General features: G+C 36.1%; 1 protein-coding gene, 1 long non-coding RNA gene and 1 pseudogene across 2 annotated transcripts; 2 read left to right on the top strand and 1 right to left on the bottom strand.

The window, feature by feature from the left end:
* Nucleotides 1-5,500: 5,500 nt before the first annotated feature.
* On the top strand, nt 5,501-6,502 carry LOC144359619 (uncharacterized; annotated as a pseudogene).
* Nucleotides 6,503-11,178: 4,676 nt separating this feature from the next.
* LOC146733636 (uncharacterized) lies at nt 11,179-14,116 on the bottom strand. The gene is made up of 2 exons (XR_014926746.1): nt 14,027-14,116; nt 11,179-11,339 (listed from the first exon to the last, which is right to left on the bottom strand). It is a non-coding gene; the product is annotated as an uncharacterized LOC146733636 (long non-coding RNA).
* Nucleotides 13,468-17,578, top strand: LOC144361541 (uncharacterized). The gene is made up of 3 exons (XM_085491726.1): nt 13,468-14,354; nt 15,047-15,223; nt 15,640-17,578. The coding sequence occupies exons 2-3, from the start codon at nt 15,131-15,133 to the stop codon at nt 16,417-16,419; spliced, it is 873 nt and encodes a 290-aa protein (XP_085347852.1). The 5' UTR covers nt 13,468-14,354; nt 15,047-15,130; the 3' UTR covers nt 16,420-17,578.
* The last annotated feature ends 2,727 nt before the right edge of the window (nt 17,579-20,305 follow it).

Below are 20,305 nucleotides of genomic sequence, written 5' to 3'. Positions count from 1 at the left end.
ATGAATAACGGCATGTAAGCTTGATATAGAGTGTAATGCAAGTGATGCAGTGGATGAGAGCAAAAGATTAATTAAGCTTTTGGTAACATCCAAACATTTACGACTTTTTTCCATCCATTCCCTTCATCTACCTCAGTAGGACACTGACAAGTAAACAGCTACAATTACTTCCAGAACAGCTGGGCTTGTACCAGCTTACAATAATTCAAAGAAAACCCTGATCGACCAAACATATTCTTAGACAGAAAGGAAAAAAAGTTGTAATGTTGATATTTGTTCAATGTACGATTCTATTTATCGACCAGAATGTGAGCTTTATTGAAGGGAAAATTACAGTATCCGGTTACCCTGATGTACATACCGTTTGAATGGTGTGCTGCTGCTCAAGCACTATGCATTGAGTTATTTCAGCCAACTACAAAGTTGCTTGATCAACGAAATGCTCTCTTTGGCACACTGTTTTCTACACAGGAGAAGGGAGTTGTAGAGGAGATATCAAGGGAACTGAAAAATAAGGGTATGGGTTTTGATAGTCCTGTGATTGAACGAGTGATCTATGCTAAACCACCAAGATCACTAGTCTAGCTTATTACTTCGAGCAAATAGGGCGAGCAGGTCAGAGCTGGCCAGAAAGCATCAGCTGTAATTTACTTAAATTCATCTGATATTGCTTCAAATGTCAAAGATTTTAATCAGGATATTGTAGAAAAGTTCAGCTCTGCAAATGTAAATGCTGCTCAATATGTGCAAAGTAATGTACATGCGAGAAGTGTCCCAGCTTTAAACTTGGTCAGGTTTAAATCACAATTTTATACATGATCCCATAACACATATTATGTGTACAGTTGCATTCCCACTTTGCATATAAATATATACATGATTGATTGATTGATCAATATGAATATGTTTGGCTGTGAATCTTGAAAATTTGGAGCACTGAGCAACCACAACATTTACTGTTAATATGTTATGTCATAGTATGTTTTTTTGCACAGCCTTAAACATACTAAAGGGCCCTATACAAAAATTAATTTTGGGATATTGTTGGTTAAGGTTGCTAATTTTGGGAAATGTCCACAGGGGGTCAGTAACAAGGTGCAACATGCAAAGTTGGAAAGCAACTTGGGGTATATGCAGTTTAAAAACAATAAAAAACAATGTATATTTGTAGATACATATTAGTATTTATTAATTCATGCCCAATCTAACAGGCTATATAATTTGTGATGGTAGCATCAACAGCTGTTTGCCATTGCAAATATTCATTCACATGGGTAAAAGTGAAAAATGAATCTGAAAACCAAACAGTACATTTTCACTGCTGAAAGTTTTGTTTAATATAAAAACCTTAAAAGTTTGCACTCCATCAATAACTCTGTAAAACTTTGTAAAACTACATATGTAGCTGTATTGTTTACAACCAAAAACAATTGTATAAACTAGCACAACTGAGATTTATTATTCACAGGATGCAAAGAAGTAATGAATGTGAATTACTTGCATCCAGATAATCAGGAAATATTGATTGCAGCACCACATCAAATACAACAATTTAAAAAAAATACACTGGTGGTCTGTCACTTAATGGCAAGGGACACCCATGGCATTACACAGATATGTATTCCAAGTGACTCCCTGTATAAATGAATAAAAGCTCAGGTCCCAGACCACTAATAAACAGACTGGAAATGCGGGTTGTTCTTTTGATCTGACGTTCGCCTCGGTTTACTTGTTGGATAAAGATTATATAATAGGAGTTTCCAGTCTGTTTATTAATGGTCTGAGCTCAGATCGACGCTCACATTTCCCGATACAATACATAGCTCGGGAAAGTACAGGCGTGGTCAAATTTTCACGAAAATCCACCTAATGGTTTGTCCCAAACATAATACAAGACTACAGATTATGTCGGAAGCTTGTGATGAACGTTTGAGTAAACTGTTACATAAATAGAACACTGTACTTAGCTGCTAGCAACGAAAATGAATCATGTTAATGCTTACTGAACGAGCTCTTCCAGAAACGTCCGCCTATTTTAATGTCACTTGACCTTAATTGACCCGCTGTCAGTTAGTTATATGCAAATTAACGTACGGCAGAGATTTGTAGGCGTGAAGCATGTTGGGAGCGACCGCCCTCTGTGTGGAGAGTGGCGGTGGGCTTCACGAACAGGATTTTTTAATCAAACAATATTCACGGGACAGACTGGGCCAGAGCGAGATAAGACTATCTACTATCTGGCACTGGGCTAATTCATTTTTTTCTAATGTTGGATAAGTATATGACCATGAGGGTAAAAAAAAAATTACAATGTTTTCATACATAGGGCATTTTAAAATGAAGTGGAATTTATCCTCTATTTCAAGTGTTTCACATATTGTACATATTCTCTGTTCCACCTCCAGTCCCACAAATCTACCCAGTTCTATTTCTAGCCTATGACTAGATCACCTGATACAAGCTAGACTGAAAAAATATGAAATCAATTCCTACACTATTAGTAATTTTTAAGAAATGAGTGACTCAAGTCAAAGTGAATATTGGTCAGCGCTAAAAGTTCCGCAATCCAAAACTCCAAGCCAAATTATCCATTAGTGGTAACAAATAGTTTAACCAAAATCAAATAAAAAACTAGGAAATCTACAGAAAAGAACATAACAAATGAGATTCACAATCTCAGTATATAATGAAACTCTTCACCAATTTCTTCATAGCCTGAAAGCAAGCCCATTCAGAGTGCACTCAAGAATGGTCTGCGAGCCGTACGCCCACCTACAGCCCTCCAGACCGATTCACTAGTCTATTATTAATATATTTTTAAAAGTCTCACATTATATACTGCATCTAGTCCTTATTGGCTGAATAAATCATCGCTGTCATAGAAATTGTATATTTCATTTTTTCTTCCCTCACTGTTTTGTTAGCCTCTATCACACCTGCTCCCGTCTACTATATTGGCTTCTCTCTCAGTAACACTGACTTCTGTCACTCACACTGGTTTCTGTTACTGTCACACTGACTTCTGGCTCATCACTGCTTCTGGCATAAATGTCTATATATATTTCGTACATTTTGGCACATTCAAGTGTGTTGGTGTTTTCTTCCATCAAATACATACCATTTGTGTACATGATTTTACAACACTCTCTGAAAAAAAAAGATTATAATAAAGTATATCCTCATTGATACCTGAAAACACAAGACATTGTTTGAATGGGTCCAGTACAAATTACATGTACCCACTGTTGGGCTGTTGTGAATTACTTTGACATACCAATTTTCGTGACTCAAATGTAATGTAATTGCCGAATTGGGCATGAATCGAGTATCGAGCTATCTTTCTACTATTTATGTGTGAGGTAAGAATGACTTAATGTAGTGAAATTAATAATTATTAGTCATAGTTTTCAATATTGTTGCTACTTGGTTAATAAAGATACTTCTATCAGATTAATGTGACGAAACATACCATTTCTAGCGTTCATACATAATACAGTGCCACCAACATTTGTTCTTTTTTCAACCACAGATTTGTATTCTGTACATCATCAGAGATTTATACTGTAAAATGACTAATTTTCACTGGGTTTAAATTTCACTGATTTACTATTTCAGGCATATTCAGTGGGTTTTAAATTCACGATTTCGTCATTTAGATAATGTGTTCTATGCTAAATTTTACATATTCACTGGGTTTTATTTTAGCGCATTTTCCAGTTAGCGAAATAAGCTAAATTAAAACCCAGTGAATAATTACCCCCTTTACAGTATTCTGTTTTATGGATCAACATACAAGTCTCTATTACATTCACGAAAACACCAGGTTTTGCTGTAAAAAACCAAACAAATAATAAATAATTATCATAACTAATTCTCATTCAATGTAATGTGGACCTTGAACATATAAATGAAGAGTCATTTATAAAAAATACCCATTTTCCCACTACATTAATATGTTAAATGAACATGTTTTTAAGTGGTGAAATTGACATTCATCAATGTAGGCACAAAATAGATTTTTGACTGCTCCACATTGCCCTACTGTGGAAATTTTATAAAAAAAAAAAGATGCTCTCACTAACTCATTTGCTACAACTTATGTGTTCACACTAATTCGCTATAACTGATGTGTTCACACCAACTTATTTCCTATAACTGATGTGTTCACACTAACTCATTTCCTATAACTGATGTGTTCTCACTAACTCATTCCCTATAACTGATGTGTTCTCACAAACTTATTCCCTATAACTGATGTGTTCACACTAACTCATTCCCTATAACTGATGTGTTCTCACTAACTCATTCCCTATAACTGATGTGTTCTCACAAACTCATTCCCTATAACTGATGTGTTCTCACAAACTTATTCCCTATAACTGATGTGTTCACACTAACTCATTCCCTATAACTGATGTGTTCTCACTAACTCATTCCCTATAACTGATGTCTTCACACTAACTAATTCCCTATAACTGATGTGTTCTCACTAACTCATTCCCTATAACTGATGTGTTCTCACTAACTCATTTCCTATAACTGATGTGTTCTCACTAACTCATTCCCTATAACTGATGTGTTCTCACAAACTCATTCCCTATAACTGATGTGTTCTCACTAACTCATTCCCTATAACTGATGTGTTCTCACTAACTCATTTCCTATATGTGTTCACACTAACTCATTCCCTATAACTGATGTGTTCTCACTAACTCATTTCCTATAACTGATGTGTTCTCACTAACTCATTCCCTATAACTGATGTGTTCTCACTAACTCATTCCCTATAACTGATGTGTTCTCACTAACTCATTTCCTATAACTGATGTGTTCACACTAACTCATTCCCTATAACTGATGTGTTCACACAAACTCATTTCCTATAACTGATGTGTTCACACAAACTCATTTCCTATAACTGATATGTTCTCACTAACTCATTCCCTATAACTGATGTGTTCACACAAACTCATTTCCTATAACTGATATGTTCTCACTAACTCATTCCCTATAACTGATGTGTTCACACTAACTCATTCCCTATAACTGATGTGTTCACACTAACTCATTCCCTATAACTGATGTATTCACATTAACTCGTGCACCAATGTGTGTACACTCATTTGCTAATGTAGTATACTTATATCACATTGTCTGATAGTATTTACATAAAATATAACTTTATTATCATACAGGTAAACAGATTTGCAAAGTGTAATAAATGTACATTCTTGAAGAAAGGAATTGAGGCCACGATGAACAAGAAAGTCCGGAAAATATAGTTCAGTAATGGTGAAAACATTTGAAAAGACGAAAGTAAGACTTGTTTACTTTCTTTATTTTAATAACATATTGCACACTTGTATCTGATATGCTTTTCTCTCAACAAATTTTCAGTGCTGAAAGACTCAAGTATTATAAGCATATTAAAAAAACCAAGAATCGCCCAGACAAATATGTCTCATTTATTATGGATGGAATGGATTCTGATAAAACAAATATGTCGCACTTCACAAGTATTTCCAAAACAATGTGGAAATTAAAGACCCATTTGACAGGAGTAATCACACATGGAAACTGGCTATTTAGATAGTTTGACTTATTCCAGTGGCCTCACAACAGTAACCTAACATGCAATATTTTATTGTTAGCAGTTAAGAAGTTTGGCAATAATTTACCAAAAAAACTTTATACCTGCAGCTAGACAACACTTGCAGGGAAAATAAAAATAGGTGGCCGTTGGCTCTTTGCTGTCTTCTCGTGGAATTGTATGTGTTTGATAAGGTATGTGCACCATTATATTACTAATATAATTCAGCGTAACATTTATTTTCTGTTCATCGTTTCTTTGGTATAGACGAAATGCAGATCAGCCTTGTTTTCGTGAAAATGACAAGAATTACATAATCAAATGTATATGTATATGTACAGCCTAAACTGTACCAATGTAAAATCGCATAGCAATGTGTATCATGCCAGAGTTGTTTATTCGCTTTGATTTCAGATTTTCGTCAGTTATATCTCACTGTTATCATAGCTTTATTCAATAGTTACAAAAAGTAAAACATAACTCATACCTAGATGATGTTAGTAAGCTAATTTTAAGTAACAAAATATTTTGATTTATTTAGATAAAAATACCATTTCTTATGCTAGGACACACGAAGACATAGACCAAGTATTCAGCAGATATTCTACTTGGTTAAATCATAATAATGCCTTCACCTTAGACTCTCTGATTGATAGATCGTCCAAATTATTTAAGAAATAGCCAATGACCACACATCTGTTAGACAAAATATACGATGTTAAAAGTTGGTTTGGTGACTCAATTAATGATGATCAACACCATAGTGAGCCACATGTGTTTAAAATTACTTAAAATGAATCTGGAAAAGCTACTTTAGTTTACAAAAAATTGAGCACAGATCTGGAATGGATGAATTGCTCATCAAGTGTAGATAATCCTCATTTGTTGTTCAGCCATCCTTTTGAAGATTAACCTGATTTGGTTGATGCGGATTTCACAGAAATGAAAATTCCTATAGTGGAAAATGATCTCGAGAAAACATACGTGTACATGGCAGACAGTGAAAAAGAGTGGTGGGATCGTTTTGTAACGGAATTGTATAAAGTAAGCAAACAAGGTGATTATTCAAGTTGTATTATTACTGGTAGATACATTTTGTTTCTGGCATTTGACATATAAAAGTAGTGTGTGATATATCAAATGCAACTAACAATTATGGTATTAGCCAATCACTGAACAGAATTTAAAGTAGGTGACTTTCATTGCGCGCACTTGTATGACAATTTTGGAAGACATGATTTACTTGAAGTCTGTGATCATATGTAATAACAGACGCTTTATGGTCGTATTCACACTTTGCCACATCACTCATAAAAATAAGTTCTATACCTGTCACAAACGTCATGACAAGGCCACAACGTTCTGTCATACACTAATTACATGCAACAATTACAGTACTTCCAAAATATCTGGGTAGAAAAGTAGATTTATCTCGTTGATCAAGATTTAAAGATCCTTATGATCCAATTAATCGCTTGCGAAACTGATGGTAGTAATAGTATTTAATTATATAACATAATAATAATAACTTTATTACAAAACTAAATCATCAGAGGATTTAGTAATGTAATAAAAACAAAAGTAAAACTGAAAAACTAAAGAAATATCAAAATAAAACATAATTCAAAGAAAGGAAAGTCAGGAAACTTTCTGATCTGTTCTTTCTAACTTAATATCATATATGAATATTAATTACAACCGCTGTAACTGCGTCCAAGCAAATGTTTTGAAACATTTTGTATCTGTACATATGCAGTAGTGTTGAGCGTGTTTTTAAGCAAGATTTAAAACTATGATGGATATACGGATTTTATGTACTAGTATTCCAAATAAAAAATGAATCGGGTATCATAAATACTGAATAAAATTCATGGCTCATTTTACTACTGTACATTCAAATAAGTTTAACAGGTAATACAACTATGGTGTAGACCTCATAATTTACAATATCCAGTCCAATTACATATCAATTTTGAGTTAATTATTGGAAATCAATTAAGGCAGATGGTATCTGTATGAATTAATGTACGAGCAGAATGTTAATGTAGGTAGAGCCGACAATGACATAAACGAAGATATTGCATTATCCGATTATGATGATGAGAATGAACCACTACAACAAGGAGTAAGTATGAATCAAACAGTCAGTCAGCTGACATATTTATGCTGTTTGCATGTATGCATTATGAGAAAACAATATAAAATCAATCAGTCAAGCTATTTTAAGATAATAGAATACTAGTATTTCAAATGAATTACTCTAGTCTGATAGAGTGGGGTCCATGTCAAAATTAAAGTCATATATTATTACATTTTGTAATTTAGATTACAATGTGATCACTGATTTTGAGCATCTCGCATTTGAGGGACTCGTTGTAGCTTGCCCAGGGGTACTGTACGTAATCAGTAAACACATAATGGGGAAAATTCTAGAGGCACTTCATCGGATTGGCAGTTACTTAGTTAGTTAAAGAGCAAGGCGTCATCCAACAATTGCCCAGAATTTATTGGGTAATAATAACACCAACACCGGGACTGTGACAGAAGAACAAGGCCAAGATGATGATGCAGTTGCAGTTATTCAGTCAATACCGCCGCCTGACATGCGATCAACTGATCGTGTAACCGAACGTGCTGAACTATCCACGTTGTTTTCGTTTCCACAGGGCGAGAGCATGAAAAGAAGACAACAGCAAAATAGAAGATTCGGAGGCGACAGGAAGAAACTGAAGGGAGAAACTTTTGCCAGGTTCGTATACCCTCCTACGTGGGCGCATAGATTCTGCTGTCTGGCTGAGAAAGACCACAAATTGCCACTGGCTCCGTCAACACTGGAGAATGACGAGTTGCAATTAGCTGGTCTGGGTTTGAAGAACATAGAGTTTAATAAAGATGGTGACTACGCGTACGTGACAGATAAATTAGAATCCGCTTATTCCAAATTAAAAGACAGTGGGGAATACATGCTATATAGGGTATAGTATCCACTAAAACAAATACGAGTCTCATTCCAATGTCTTCTTCGGGATATACAGTGTTGTATCTGAGAGATTAGTCCCCCTTGCGTCAAGCGATTTGCCTCCAGAGAAACCTGGTCAGAAGTACAGAGGTGAGTGTTTTATAAAAACTACCCGCGAGATCTACATCTGTGGCAGTCCCACGCTGGCTTTAAACCATCTTCGCCAGCCAAGGACCATGTATTCGGCCGAAGCCTCAACATTAACCATTGCAGATTTCCTATATTTCAAACGATTATAAGATTCACTTGGGCTCTTTTGATTTACCCAATCAGAACTCACAATAGAAACCACATAATGTTTGGTAAAATCGTGGCGCTAGCTCAGTTGAATATAGAAATCAAAAGAAAAAGAAAAAAATTAGGTGCTGTTTCTAAGGAAAATGATGTGTTAATTGCAATGAAGAACGGATCAGACAAGTCGACATGTTATCTGTTTCGACAGTTTTGGTCAGTTTACTAAAACACGGTTTGCACAAATATTTAAACATTCCGTAGTCTTCATTCACTTGTCCACAAACAATTTTCAACCAATTGAAAACGTGTCAACGAACATAGATCTTCTGTTCTTGACTCCGGGTGAATCAGTGCAAAGCCTACATGCCGCCATTGTTTTAATCTGTGATGACCCCTGGATCTTCAAATTTATTATACAGCAACGCTGATTGGTAGTGCCAGCTTATTGGTACCACCGCAAATAAAAGTGAATCAGAGACGCTTCAGCTACTGAGAGCTTGCTGCAGATGTTTTGCCAGAGGAGCGGATTAAAAAAGTGGTTGCTATAGGGAATTCAACAAATTCTGTGAGGCCAAAAACAAGTTTGTGCCATTTGTTCGTTTTCAGGGGATTTAATATAACTTTTTTAATTGGGCAAATTGTTTATTTTCACCGAAAAAGTATTACCAATAATTTTAATTAAGTAGTTTTGACAGGGGCCAAGGTTTTAGGTTTATTTTCAAAATTGGTTACTACTAGTAGCCCATTTTGGTGAATTGCGGAGTAAGAAGGCCATATATTGGCAATGAATAAGGTTTATCAAAAATTACACAGTTTTCTTATCCATACAAGTACATCAGCAGCTGCATTAATCAAAGAGAAGATCATCTTTCTGAGAACGTTTTTTTGAAAACTGATGAATGCCTGGATTTTTTTTGGAGGAAAATGATGTCGTGGATGATCTGGGTGTGCCACTCGCTGAAACCATTCCAGCAACTCATAAAAAACAAAACAAAAACAATGGGTGACCAAGTTTGACAAGCCATCTGCAGCACAGTCAACCCTTCGACACAACACCCTTACAAAAGTGTCCTATAGGATTCCTATATTTTGACACATGTTCAGTCCTCCAGATTGCGACCATTTTGGTCGCCATGACGATTAAATTTAATGAATGGCGATTCAAAAAATATATAGGTTGCCATTTGGCAAACTAAGAATAATATGGCCGGCGACTAAACTTTCCGTAATATAAAACAGACTGTACAGCTTTTCAGCTCTTGGTGGCGCAGTTTCTCCCACAATCCAACACTGTGCATATACGTATTACGTTATCCACCATATTTGTTATGAACGAAACAAGTCGGTAGTCATAAAACGATGTACCATCGCAGCGTATTTCGCAAGTCCGAGCCATGTACCACATAGGGAATATGCAGTCTGCCAGTGCGTCTGCTGCCGAGTCGCGATGTCCAGATCAAGATAGTGGTAATAGAAAATATAAAGTTCATTGAGCCAAGACATTTTCGTGGTTAAATTACGACAAGAAGGAAAATCGAATGTAGAAATGCAGAAAGCCTGGAACATCTAATTAGGATACCATTGCCGATTTTGACCCAGAAGATGGATGGCAACAGGCCTGAGACCAAGAAGAATTCAATATACTGGATGGCCTGATTGTAAATGAATTGCTGTGAGATTGACAATTTAATTCATCATAATATATGATTTAGTATCATATGCTTGAATAAATACCTAAATTTAAACATAATTGATGTTTCTATGTAGTTCACGTATTTGTAAAACATAATTTCTGGTGACCTACAATTTTGTACTTGGCTACTAAATTTCCCAGCTGGCCACCAACAATTTGAACTTGGTGGCGAATGGCCACTAGGAAAAAAATTAAACTTGGAGGGCTGATGTTTTCCTATAAGAATCTGTTTAAAAATATTTTAGGAATCCTATTGGAATTTGTCCTATAGGAATCCTATAAGATTTTGTCAAGATTGTAGGAATCCTATAGGATTTTGTGTCAAGTATTTGTATACAAGTATTTTATTGTTCACCATCATTTACCAGACATAATTTAAATACAATTGAAGGGAACATATAAAAACAAATAAAACTATTACCATATATATTACACAACGTTTTTTGAAATGCAATGAAAATATTAGATTGAAGACAATTTGAATAAAAATTGTAATTCCCCCAACTCTGTCATTATTTCTAAGTACTTCTAAGTACTAGATTTTTTTTATACAAATTAGTTTATATTAATTTCAAAAATCAAAACAGTAAACAATCTCAATTTTCAGTCAATCAAAAAATGTACACTGAAATAAAATACAAGTTTACTGAGAAGAGAGTCTTTATTTTGGGTCAAAAGGTTCAATTTGTGATAAAGCAATTACAAAATAATATATTGTCAATGCAGTCTTCAATATAAAAATACAAATATACTTTCACTTCTTATCTGTGAGATAAGTCATTCATAGGATTTGGGCATTAGACCTGTAATACAAAAATAAATTTGTTTCATTAAAATATTAATTAAAATATTCAAAATACTGTAAAATACTTTATTTTCGCTTGCAATTAATTTTTGCTATTTTAGCTGAAGGGAAGGTTCAGTGAAAATAAAATCTAGCGAATATAACTTTTTTCCTATATTTCATATTCAACTCATCAAAAATCAGTGTAAATAAATTCCATACAAAATACCCAAAAAACCTTTGCAGCATAAATAATAAAATAGTATTTTACAGTAGATAAAAATAACTACCATTTAGTGTATATTAGATGCGTATTCCCAATAGAAGTGCATATATACCCAACATCGCATTGGTAGTTTGCAACCACTTATTTGTCCATAAACGCTCTGATGTGTGGGTCATTCCAGTCAAATCATATTGTATCCCACTTATGATGTCATCATTTTAGGGCAAACTGTTCTGTTGTCAGTTTCAATACATTTCCATTTTTACACACATAATCAGGTAACAAACGAACTTGGGTCATGCATCATGATTGAACTCTATACAATTGTCCATGTGCCAGGAAAGATGTTACTTTGGAAATTATGATACTCAGGAAAAGCCAGTAACATTGGGTGTTGTCTCTCAGAATTATTATTTGTGATTATAACTTTAATCCCCTAACTGTGTTACTATGCATTGTTTATGATGTACAGGATTTAGTTTGTGTATTCAAATCTAGTCATTGTGGGCCTTGTTTTATACAGGTCATTTTGAGACAGTATGATTCAGTTATCAATTTTCTCGTACACTGTGCGTGTGTTTATATCCTATTTTGTGTCCTGTGTAATTATTTATTATTCAGTGAATGTTTTTGGTAAACATGTAATTGATGAGGTAACACACTATCATTCAATTGAAATAATGTTGTTATCAAAATGGTATTATTTGTTGAAGTCATGTAAAAGCACTGGAACTGTCAGATCAAAGTTAAAGGGCGGTGGTCGTCGTGCCCCTTCCTGTTCGATATGGGACTCATTTCGACATATACAACGCATTGTTTATTTCTATGAAATACGAACACGCGCTGCGCGACGACCACCGCGCTTTAAATTATAAAATCCTGTACTACTCATTGCAAATTGATTTCATTTGTAGTGTATGTTAATTTATAACTGCAATTATTATCAACGTTAAAATGAGTGGGATCTTGACAACAAGTTGTACTGATGCTGTACAACTTTGAATATAATTTTAACACAAGTATATGACTATTTTTACACCAGTTCAATGACATATATTCCACGTTGATATACAAATTATGTATACCGGGTAGTCTTGCAAGTGACAGTGCAGCTGAAATTAAATACTGGCGACTGTTATTCATTCTGGTACAGAATCCACATCATTTCAAATAGCACTCATAGAAATAAAATGCAACTGTGTTTCCTTACTTATTCATACATTTCTAAATCCATTTTTACACAGATTGTGTCTACATATATATATTAAGTACCGCTATCACCATAACTTTGAAAGCATCTTTACAGCCACTGGATGTATAGGCATGTACGTTTTTACTGTATGTCACACCCATAGTTTTTTTCTAGTAACTGTGGGCAAAAGTCCCTTCTTTGCTTTTTGTTTTGAGGTTAGGAGAGTTTTTGCCACATTATGTTAGTGAAGATGCTGTACTACCTTTCATGTTATAGCGACACCCCTGGTTTTATAAATGGTCTCGGCCATAATCGGATTGTTGTGTGTTTAGGAAAGGCGGGACATTTGTTACATTGTGGTAATATTTTCTGTCACGTGGTCATGGCGAACCTGGTAGGAAACGGCACATGTGTGATCTGTGCAAGGTCATACTAAAACGACGTGATTCGTGTTCAGAGATTGGCTGAGAACACTTCAATAACCCCTAGGTCAGAACTAGCGGGATAGACGGATCGCATACAGGAGGACGGAATATTGTGAAATCAACCAAACGCCGTGGACGCTGTTGTTATTATTCAGTGCGGAGAAACAGACTGATCGCGATCCGGACTTGTGTGAGGTGTGTGGAAAATGAATACAACCGAACTCGGCCAGATTTCAACTCGGCCAGGAAAAAAATGCACAACTCGGCCAGTCGCCAATTCCCGTGACTATTTTGTTGTCGATTTCAACAACGCAAGTTTACAAACACACACACACAAACGCTACTGGTTCTCCGACATGTTGTTGATTTCAACATTGGCTGAACATTGTCGATTTCAGTGACGCAAATTTTCTTTTCAAAGGAAAAACACAGACATTACATTGAATCACAGACATCACATCGGCGGCGACCGTCTATTTTTTTTTACATTTTACTGTGATATGACAAAAGACACAGCGCTGGCTGTTTCGTCACTGAAATCGACATCCCTTTTTTTATTAACAAAGCACGATAGGCATCACTGAAATCGACACCCTTTGACGCCCATACATTTTTTATATTTTGTTGTGATATGACTGACAGTCTGTAATACAGCGCTCGCTGTTGCATCATTGACACCCTTATGCACATATGCTGGCCGAGTACGGTCACTGGCCGTGATCGGTCATTGGCCGAGTAGAAATCTGGCCGAGTTCGGTGGTCACCGTGGAGAATAATTCGCGGTGTCCGTAGTGCTGCATACTATTTGGAATTTGCTTCGCCGTGAGAAAAATCTTCAGTGAAAAGTGGAGGCAGAGTCTTACCTTTCTTTAGTTGTCTTTTAGTGGGTATAAACACACGTCAAGTGGATCATCTGAGTGAATCTAGCGAAGACACGGTAGCCAAGGCCACAGTCCCTCAACACCCGGTTGGGAAACGCTATTGTTCTAAGGTGTTAATCCCCCGACCGCTGGTAACAGTGCGCGTTATGCTTGTGGAGTGAAGCCGATGACGTCATAGCATCACGGCGTCTTTCTGAATTTGAATTGTCTTCCGTTCTGCTCCAGTGAAACTTGTGCTGTTTTATACAGTTTATTCCGAAAATATTCCTAGATACGCGTGTAATAGTACTCGTAAAGACTTTCTGATAAGGTACGTGTAATTTAAAAGGTATATTCATTGAATTAATTTAAAAAATCGAGATTTCAATTTCAGACCGTCACAGTCACCACCGGTCATTGCAGAGTGGCGTGTCATGGCGACACTGTACAAAAAGTTTCAACCCTGTGAAAATGCGTTCCTATCGGTAAAACGACCAAATTCATCATATTTATGTAGTTTGATATTTAAATTGTTCCCCAATATAGATTATTTTGTGTAGACGCAGCATTAAGGGGTTCATTTCAGTCGGCTATTTTACCGTTAGTTTTGCCCCGTAGATACTTGTATTCACCACGAAGCAAGATGTTGGTCGAGTACCGCTCGAAGAAAACGACTGTTCAAAGTTTTTTTTTTAAATATTGATGCCTAAGATTTTTGATGACCATCGATATATATGTTAGAAATAACTGAATCATTTTGGTGTTGTCGTATTCCGATATTCTTGTCAGAAAATCACTGTGAATTTATACCATACAAAATTTGTTGATGTTATTTCAAGATGGCGTTTCGAACGACCATAGTCGATGTTATGGTGCGAGTATCTGAATTTAGCAACCCTCCCAAACACACTTTTCCGACTTCAACTACTATTTTATTAGAATTAATATTAAGGTTGAAGTTCAAAAAAGTGCCCAATGCTGTTTTTATTATTGTTGTGTTAATTCTCAATTTGTTTTTTTCAGATCAAACTTAGATCGTGTTTGTAATTGTTATAGCAGTGATTAGAAATCTGGTATCAGTGGTGAAGCCATACAAAGTTTGCCAGTATGCCATACAAATTAAATAAATGGAAACGCCCGAAAGGATACTATGCAAAGGTGCATGAGAAAAGGAAGCTATCTAAACAGTTAAAGGCAGAGGTAAATATTTTTTTATTTCAATTTTGATAAGTTACTACATGTATTTATATTTCATATTTTTAATAATGTTGTACATGGCCGAATACATGCCACATATAACCAGTGCTTGTTCATTAATAATTCAACCAGTTGAATAGCTATGCTCAATGAGCTATAACCCCGAGATCTTGCCAAGTGAACACTAGTAACAATTTGAGTCATTTGTCTTTAAATCCAGTTAGTGCAGGACATGACACAGTTTGTTGAGGAACTGTGGACATGGGAATTGTATATTGTCATTCATCGTATTTTCACCTGACATTTCATGTAAAAAATCTTGAGGCATTTTTTAATTTTAATTCAGCATTTACCTTCTGAATCCCTGCTAAGCGTGGGTTCAACACATAACTAATATTCAAAATATTGTTAATTTACAGGAACATACTAGTACCTGCATTTCCAACATATCAGATCTACAGAAACATGTTGGTCTTGTGACATTGCCATCTAATTGGTCTGTTCTAAAGTCGCCAACAGAAATCAGATTCAGCCAGATAGAGTTTATCGGGGATGAGTCAACAGTTTCCAGATGCGTTATGGTGGGGGAAGATTTAACATGGCAAGTGAAGCTTCATGGGCGATACATCCCCAAAAACCATTCCATCTTTGAAGGCATATCTTCTGCAGTTACTGATGTTGACATGGTCACAACTCTTATTAGTGAGGCTGTGAAATGCAAGATGTGCCCAGGAAACTTTGATCAATCATATATTGATCTAGTTCGAGGTAAAGGTGGGGAAATTGTGAAGGCCACTTCCTTGTCAGGGGAGAAAGATGTTTCAGCTTATTTAGAAGATGATTACAATGCAAAAACAAAAGAAGGTAACATCTACCATGCCACAATACGAACAGTTGAATGTCATCTCATTACAGAGAAGAAAAGATGTTCTAAATGTTCAGCTTACAGAAACAATTTAAGAGCTATGGTAGCAAGAAGAAAAAGCCAAGAAGGAGAGAAAACCAGTTCAGACAGTAAAGTGAACCTTAGATTCCTTAGTCCCACAGAACTGAGGGAAAGAGCATCGAATCTACAGAAAGAGAAGATGGCTTTAAAGCGGTCCTTGAGCAGAACTGTGAAACAACTTGTTTCATCTGAAGGGATTGCAATTGATGGGACATTACAGAGCGACTTCAGTGTTCTCCACAAGGGGTTTTAGGTGGGCGGCCCGCCCATCAAGTTTTACGGCCGCCTAGTAACTCTCAACACCCGCCCACCAACGTACGTCCAGCTGAAGTTATTTGTAAAAAGCTTGCATTGTTCTTCCCAAGCCTAAACAAAAGAGTAGTTGCCCAACCCTTTATTTTGCTATTGTTTCAAGAGTCCAAACATAAACAATGACCACTGGAAGTCTACAAGCAGTTATCAAGTGTATTCATGGCAATGTGTCAATCGCCTGAATTCATCGTCGCCCGACATTGTTGCCACTTATTGCTCACGATACGCAACTACAGTGGTTTCAATTTACAGCTGTATTTTTAATAATCGTCTTCCAATCACGAAAGAAAGAATTAAATATGAACAAAATGTATATGCAGAGAAAATAAACAAATATATTAGCATATTGCATGTAAAGTCCAACAAAAATTAAAATTCTAGCCGTATTTACAACGTTCGCTCGATTTTCATCGTGAAAACAGCATGGAGAAGGCAAACTGGTGACCTTTTGGCCTACCCCATTCAACGACCGTCGGCCACCCACCGGTGTTGGCGCTGTAACGATTTAGTATCTAAGTTGCATAGGGGAGCAGCGCATTCTGGGTGTTCGTGTACTGAATTCGGAAAGCGGTAATAAACATCAAACATGGCTGCCGGATTAGTTTACCGCGAGTATTTGTAATTGAGTAATATTTTAGTTATCTTTTCCACGTACTTTTTTTCATTTATCCATTTTTTATGTCTAATCTTTCGAGAACATAGCAGATTCTTTTATTTTGCCGATTGCTAGCATTTTTCTTGAATCCAAAAACAACGTGTGAAAACGCAACGTATCGTGACCGTACATGCGTAAATGCATCTTACCGTCCGTCGGCACGGGCGAGTACTGATGCCACAAATAAAAAATGTTATGAGTTTTATTTTGACAAATCGTCCGTTTTGGCGTCGGGAACAAATCACCTCGTATATTTTCTACATTATAACTCGTACTTGCTCTTGGTTACTCGAATTGCATTTCTTGAACGCAGAATAATTTGCGAACGTATAAATCACCGATTTCAAACTTTTTGCATTTCGTAAATATTAATAGTGACCAATCTGTTTGTATTTCAAAAAAATGTAACATGTTTCAATTAAATTAAAAAGATAATAGTAAATAACTTAGTGTGTATTGCATTTCATGACATAAATGCTAGAAAGATGTATGTAAATGACATGCAAATTAATATGCAAATTTATGCTAATTAGGCCGCCCACCAGCTATTTTGGATTGTGGAGAACACTGGACTTTAAAGCTATAATGGAGGAAAACAATCATGATGTGCAGAAAGTGTACCCAGAGGACAGTTTCCAGCATTTGTTTTGGGAGGAACAATTAAGACATGCTAGGTGTTCAGACAGTCGACAAATGCGATGGCATCCCACAATAATACGTTGGTGCTTGTTTTTGAAATTTAAGTCGTCTTCTGCCTATGAAGCACTCAGGAGTTCCGGTTTCGTGAAACTGCCTAGTCAAAGAACTTTAACAGACTACTCAAATTACATTAAGCCCAAACCAGGAATTAGTCAACCAGTGTTGAAGGAACTTATTTCAGAAATTGAGTGTCTTGGGTCATCAGAGTCAAATAAATATGTAGTACTACTTCATGATGAAATGAAGGTTAAGCAAGATCTCGTCTATGATAAGAACACTGGGGAACTGATTGGCTTCACCAACTTGGGTGATATAAATGAGGAGCTGATGAAGCTAGAGAATGGCTGTCACATAGAGAAGAATAAAGGTCTAGGACCTGCCAGTCATGTCTTGGTGCTAATGGTAAGAGGATTAGCATCTAGTTTACAAATGAGCCTGGGCTACTTTCCCACTGATGGTTGCAAGTCTGACAATTTGTATCCAATAATATGGGATACGATCACCTGGTTGGCAGGGTTCTCCCCAGAAAAAATGCATAGCGCCGGGGCTAATTTGCATAATAATTTGCATATCATTTACATATCTTTCCTTCATTGATTAACAGAACTTATTTACAATTATGAATATTAGTGAGCTCAGTCACAGGGCAAATATTTTTTTTTAATGGAATCAACACATTATGTTTCACAATTTAGAAGAGTTTGAAACATTCTCGAAATACAAATGCATTATTGTTGCAATTTAATTGTTTTGTAAAACGTTGAAGGAAACGCATTCAAAACGTTAAGCCAGATTTATGTTCACGAATCTCATAATTTTATTCACTCCAAAAACATTCTCCTTCAAAAAATCGATCACGTAATTAATTGACGTATTGTTGTAATTTATTATTCGTACCATCAACTTCTAAAACGTTTACAATTACAGTAATGAGCGAACAAATAAAGCTTCAAAACGATCATCAAAGTTACGACGTGACATAACTTACTTGGCCATGTTATACACCAGTTATAGCAATAATTCCTCAACAAATTTTACTTCTTTTTTTTTTTATATGAAATGTAAGTAAAATCCGACTTATTTTTATCGGGAGCGATTATTTTTGATCACTTGATCGCTTCGGTAAAAAAAAAAACAGACCCGCCATGATGTTTGTGAAACATTAGCATGTGTCCTTTGACCCGATGGATCAAGAATTCCATTAACCAATCAAAATGCCGCATGGTAATGCCGGTAGAACCCGAAGTTTTCCGAATGGTAGTGATCATAAAAATTACATTGCGGAAGTAAAGCGATGTCGTAGCACGATGTGTTGGCATCGATTTCAATTGAAAACTGCATGACAGCTTTCGAAAGAGGTGATTTGCAATTTTTATAAGGTAAATTAGGTCTTGAAAGAAGAGTTTTTACATGATTTGCAATGATAACAGTTCAAATGTATTTTACCAAATCACGCAATAAACACGTTTTTTTATTGAGTAGCGTGAACTGATCGTGAACTCTGATTTGACCATGTTATATCGAGGTGGAATTGATTTTGAAATAATTTTAGCTTTCAATCTAAAGACTGTGTCTATCGCAGAAAGTATTTACTTACAAACAAAGAGGTGCTAATTCCACAAATTTGACTAGGTGCTACGTATCGTGCGACTAGGTCTATTGTTTATAAATTATAATCCACGACTGGCAGGATGCGTGTCGGTCGGTACGTAATTATACCAACAATCTGACAATAGTCCTCGTCGGAAGCATTTCCGTGGTGGTCACTAATTTTGAGTGACGGTCGGGGCCGACCGGCGTGGCGAACAAAGCTTTTTCACATCTGATATTGGCATGTCAAATATGAAATCAAGCGCCGAGGTGGGAACACATAGCGCCGAGGTCCCAAGTGAAGCGCCGAGATTCACAGGTATAGCGCCGCGGACCTCGGCGCTAAAAAGCCCTGGGGAGAACCCTGGGTTGGAAGTCACATGTAACCTAAAAGTAATGGTGTCCACCAGTGATGGAGCGTCATGGAACCGGAAGTTCTACCGTATGCATAGAGTAAAAGGTGCTCCGCGGGATGTGGTGGTGTTCAAGACTAGAAATTTATGGAGTGATGATGAAAGATTCATTTATTTTGTGTCTGATGTACCCCACTTAATAAAGACTACCAGGAACTGCTGGGCCAATTCTGAGGCACATCGGAAAACCAGAAGTCTATGGGTATGTGCATATTTAATATAGTATATACCTTTCCATTTGATAAATTTGATTAAATCATAGACCACCTAATATTTAATTAAAAGTTGGACGGTCTACTTAATTCCTAATAAGATGTTTTTTATAATCCTTGTTTTCACAGAATGGTAATCCAATATTATGGAGGCATCTTTCAGAGTTGATAATGGATGATCGAACCAGGGACATTCACTTGTTACACAAGATTGGATATGAGCATATCAATTTAACATCTTTTTCAATTATGAGAGTT

The sequence above is a fragment of the Saccoglossus kowalevskii genome, chromosome 16, assembly GCF_978046115.1.
Source record: "Saccoglossus kowalevskii chromosome 16, keSacKowa6.1, whole genome shotgun sequence".
Taxonomy (NCBI): Eukaryota; Metazoa; Hemichordata; class Enteropneusta; family Harrimaniidae; genus Saccoglossus; species Saccoglossus kowalevskii.
This window is presented reverse-complemented; position numbering and strand designations above follow the sequence as displayed.

Coding starts and splice junctions, on each gene's coding strand:
- LOC144361541 (XM_085491726.1), top strand. CDS start 15,131: ATGCCATACAAATTAAATAAATGGAAACGCCCGAAAGGATACTATGCA. Junction 15,224..15,639: donor CTAAACAGTTAAAGGCAGAG/GTAAATATTTTT, acceptor GTTAATTTACAG/GAACATACTAGTACCTGCAT.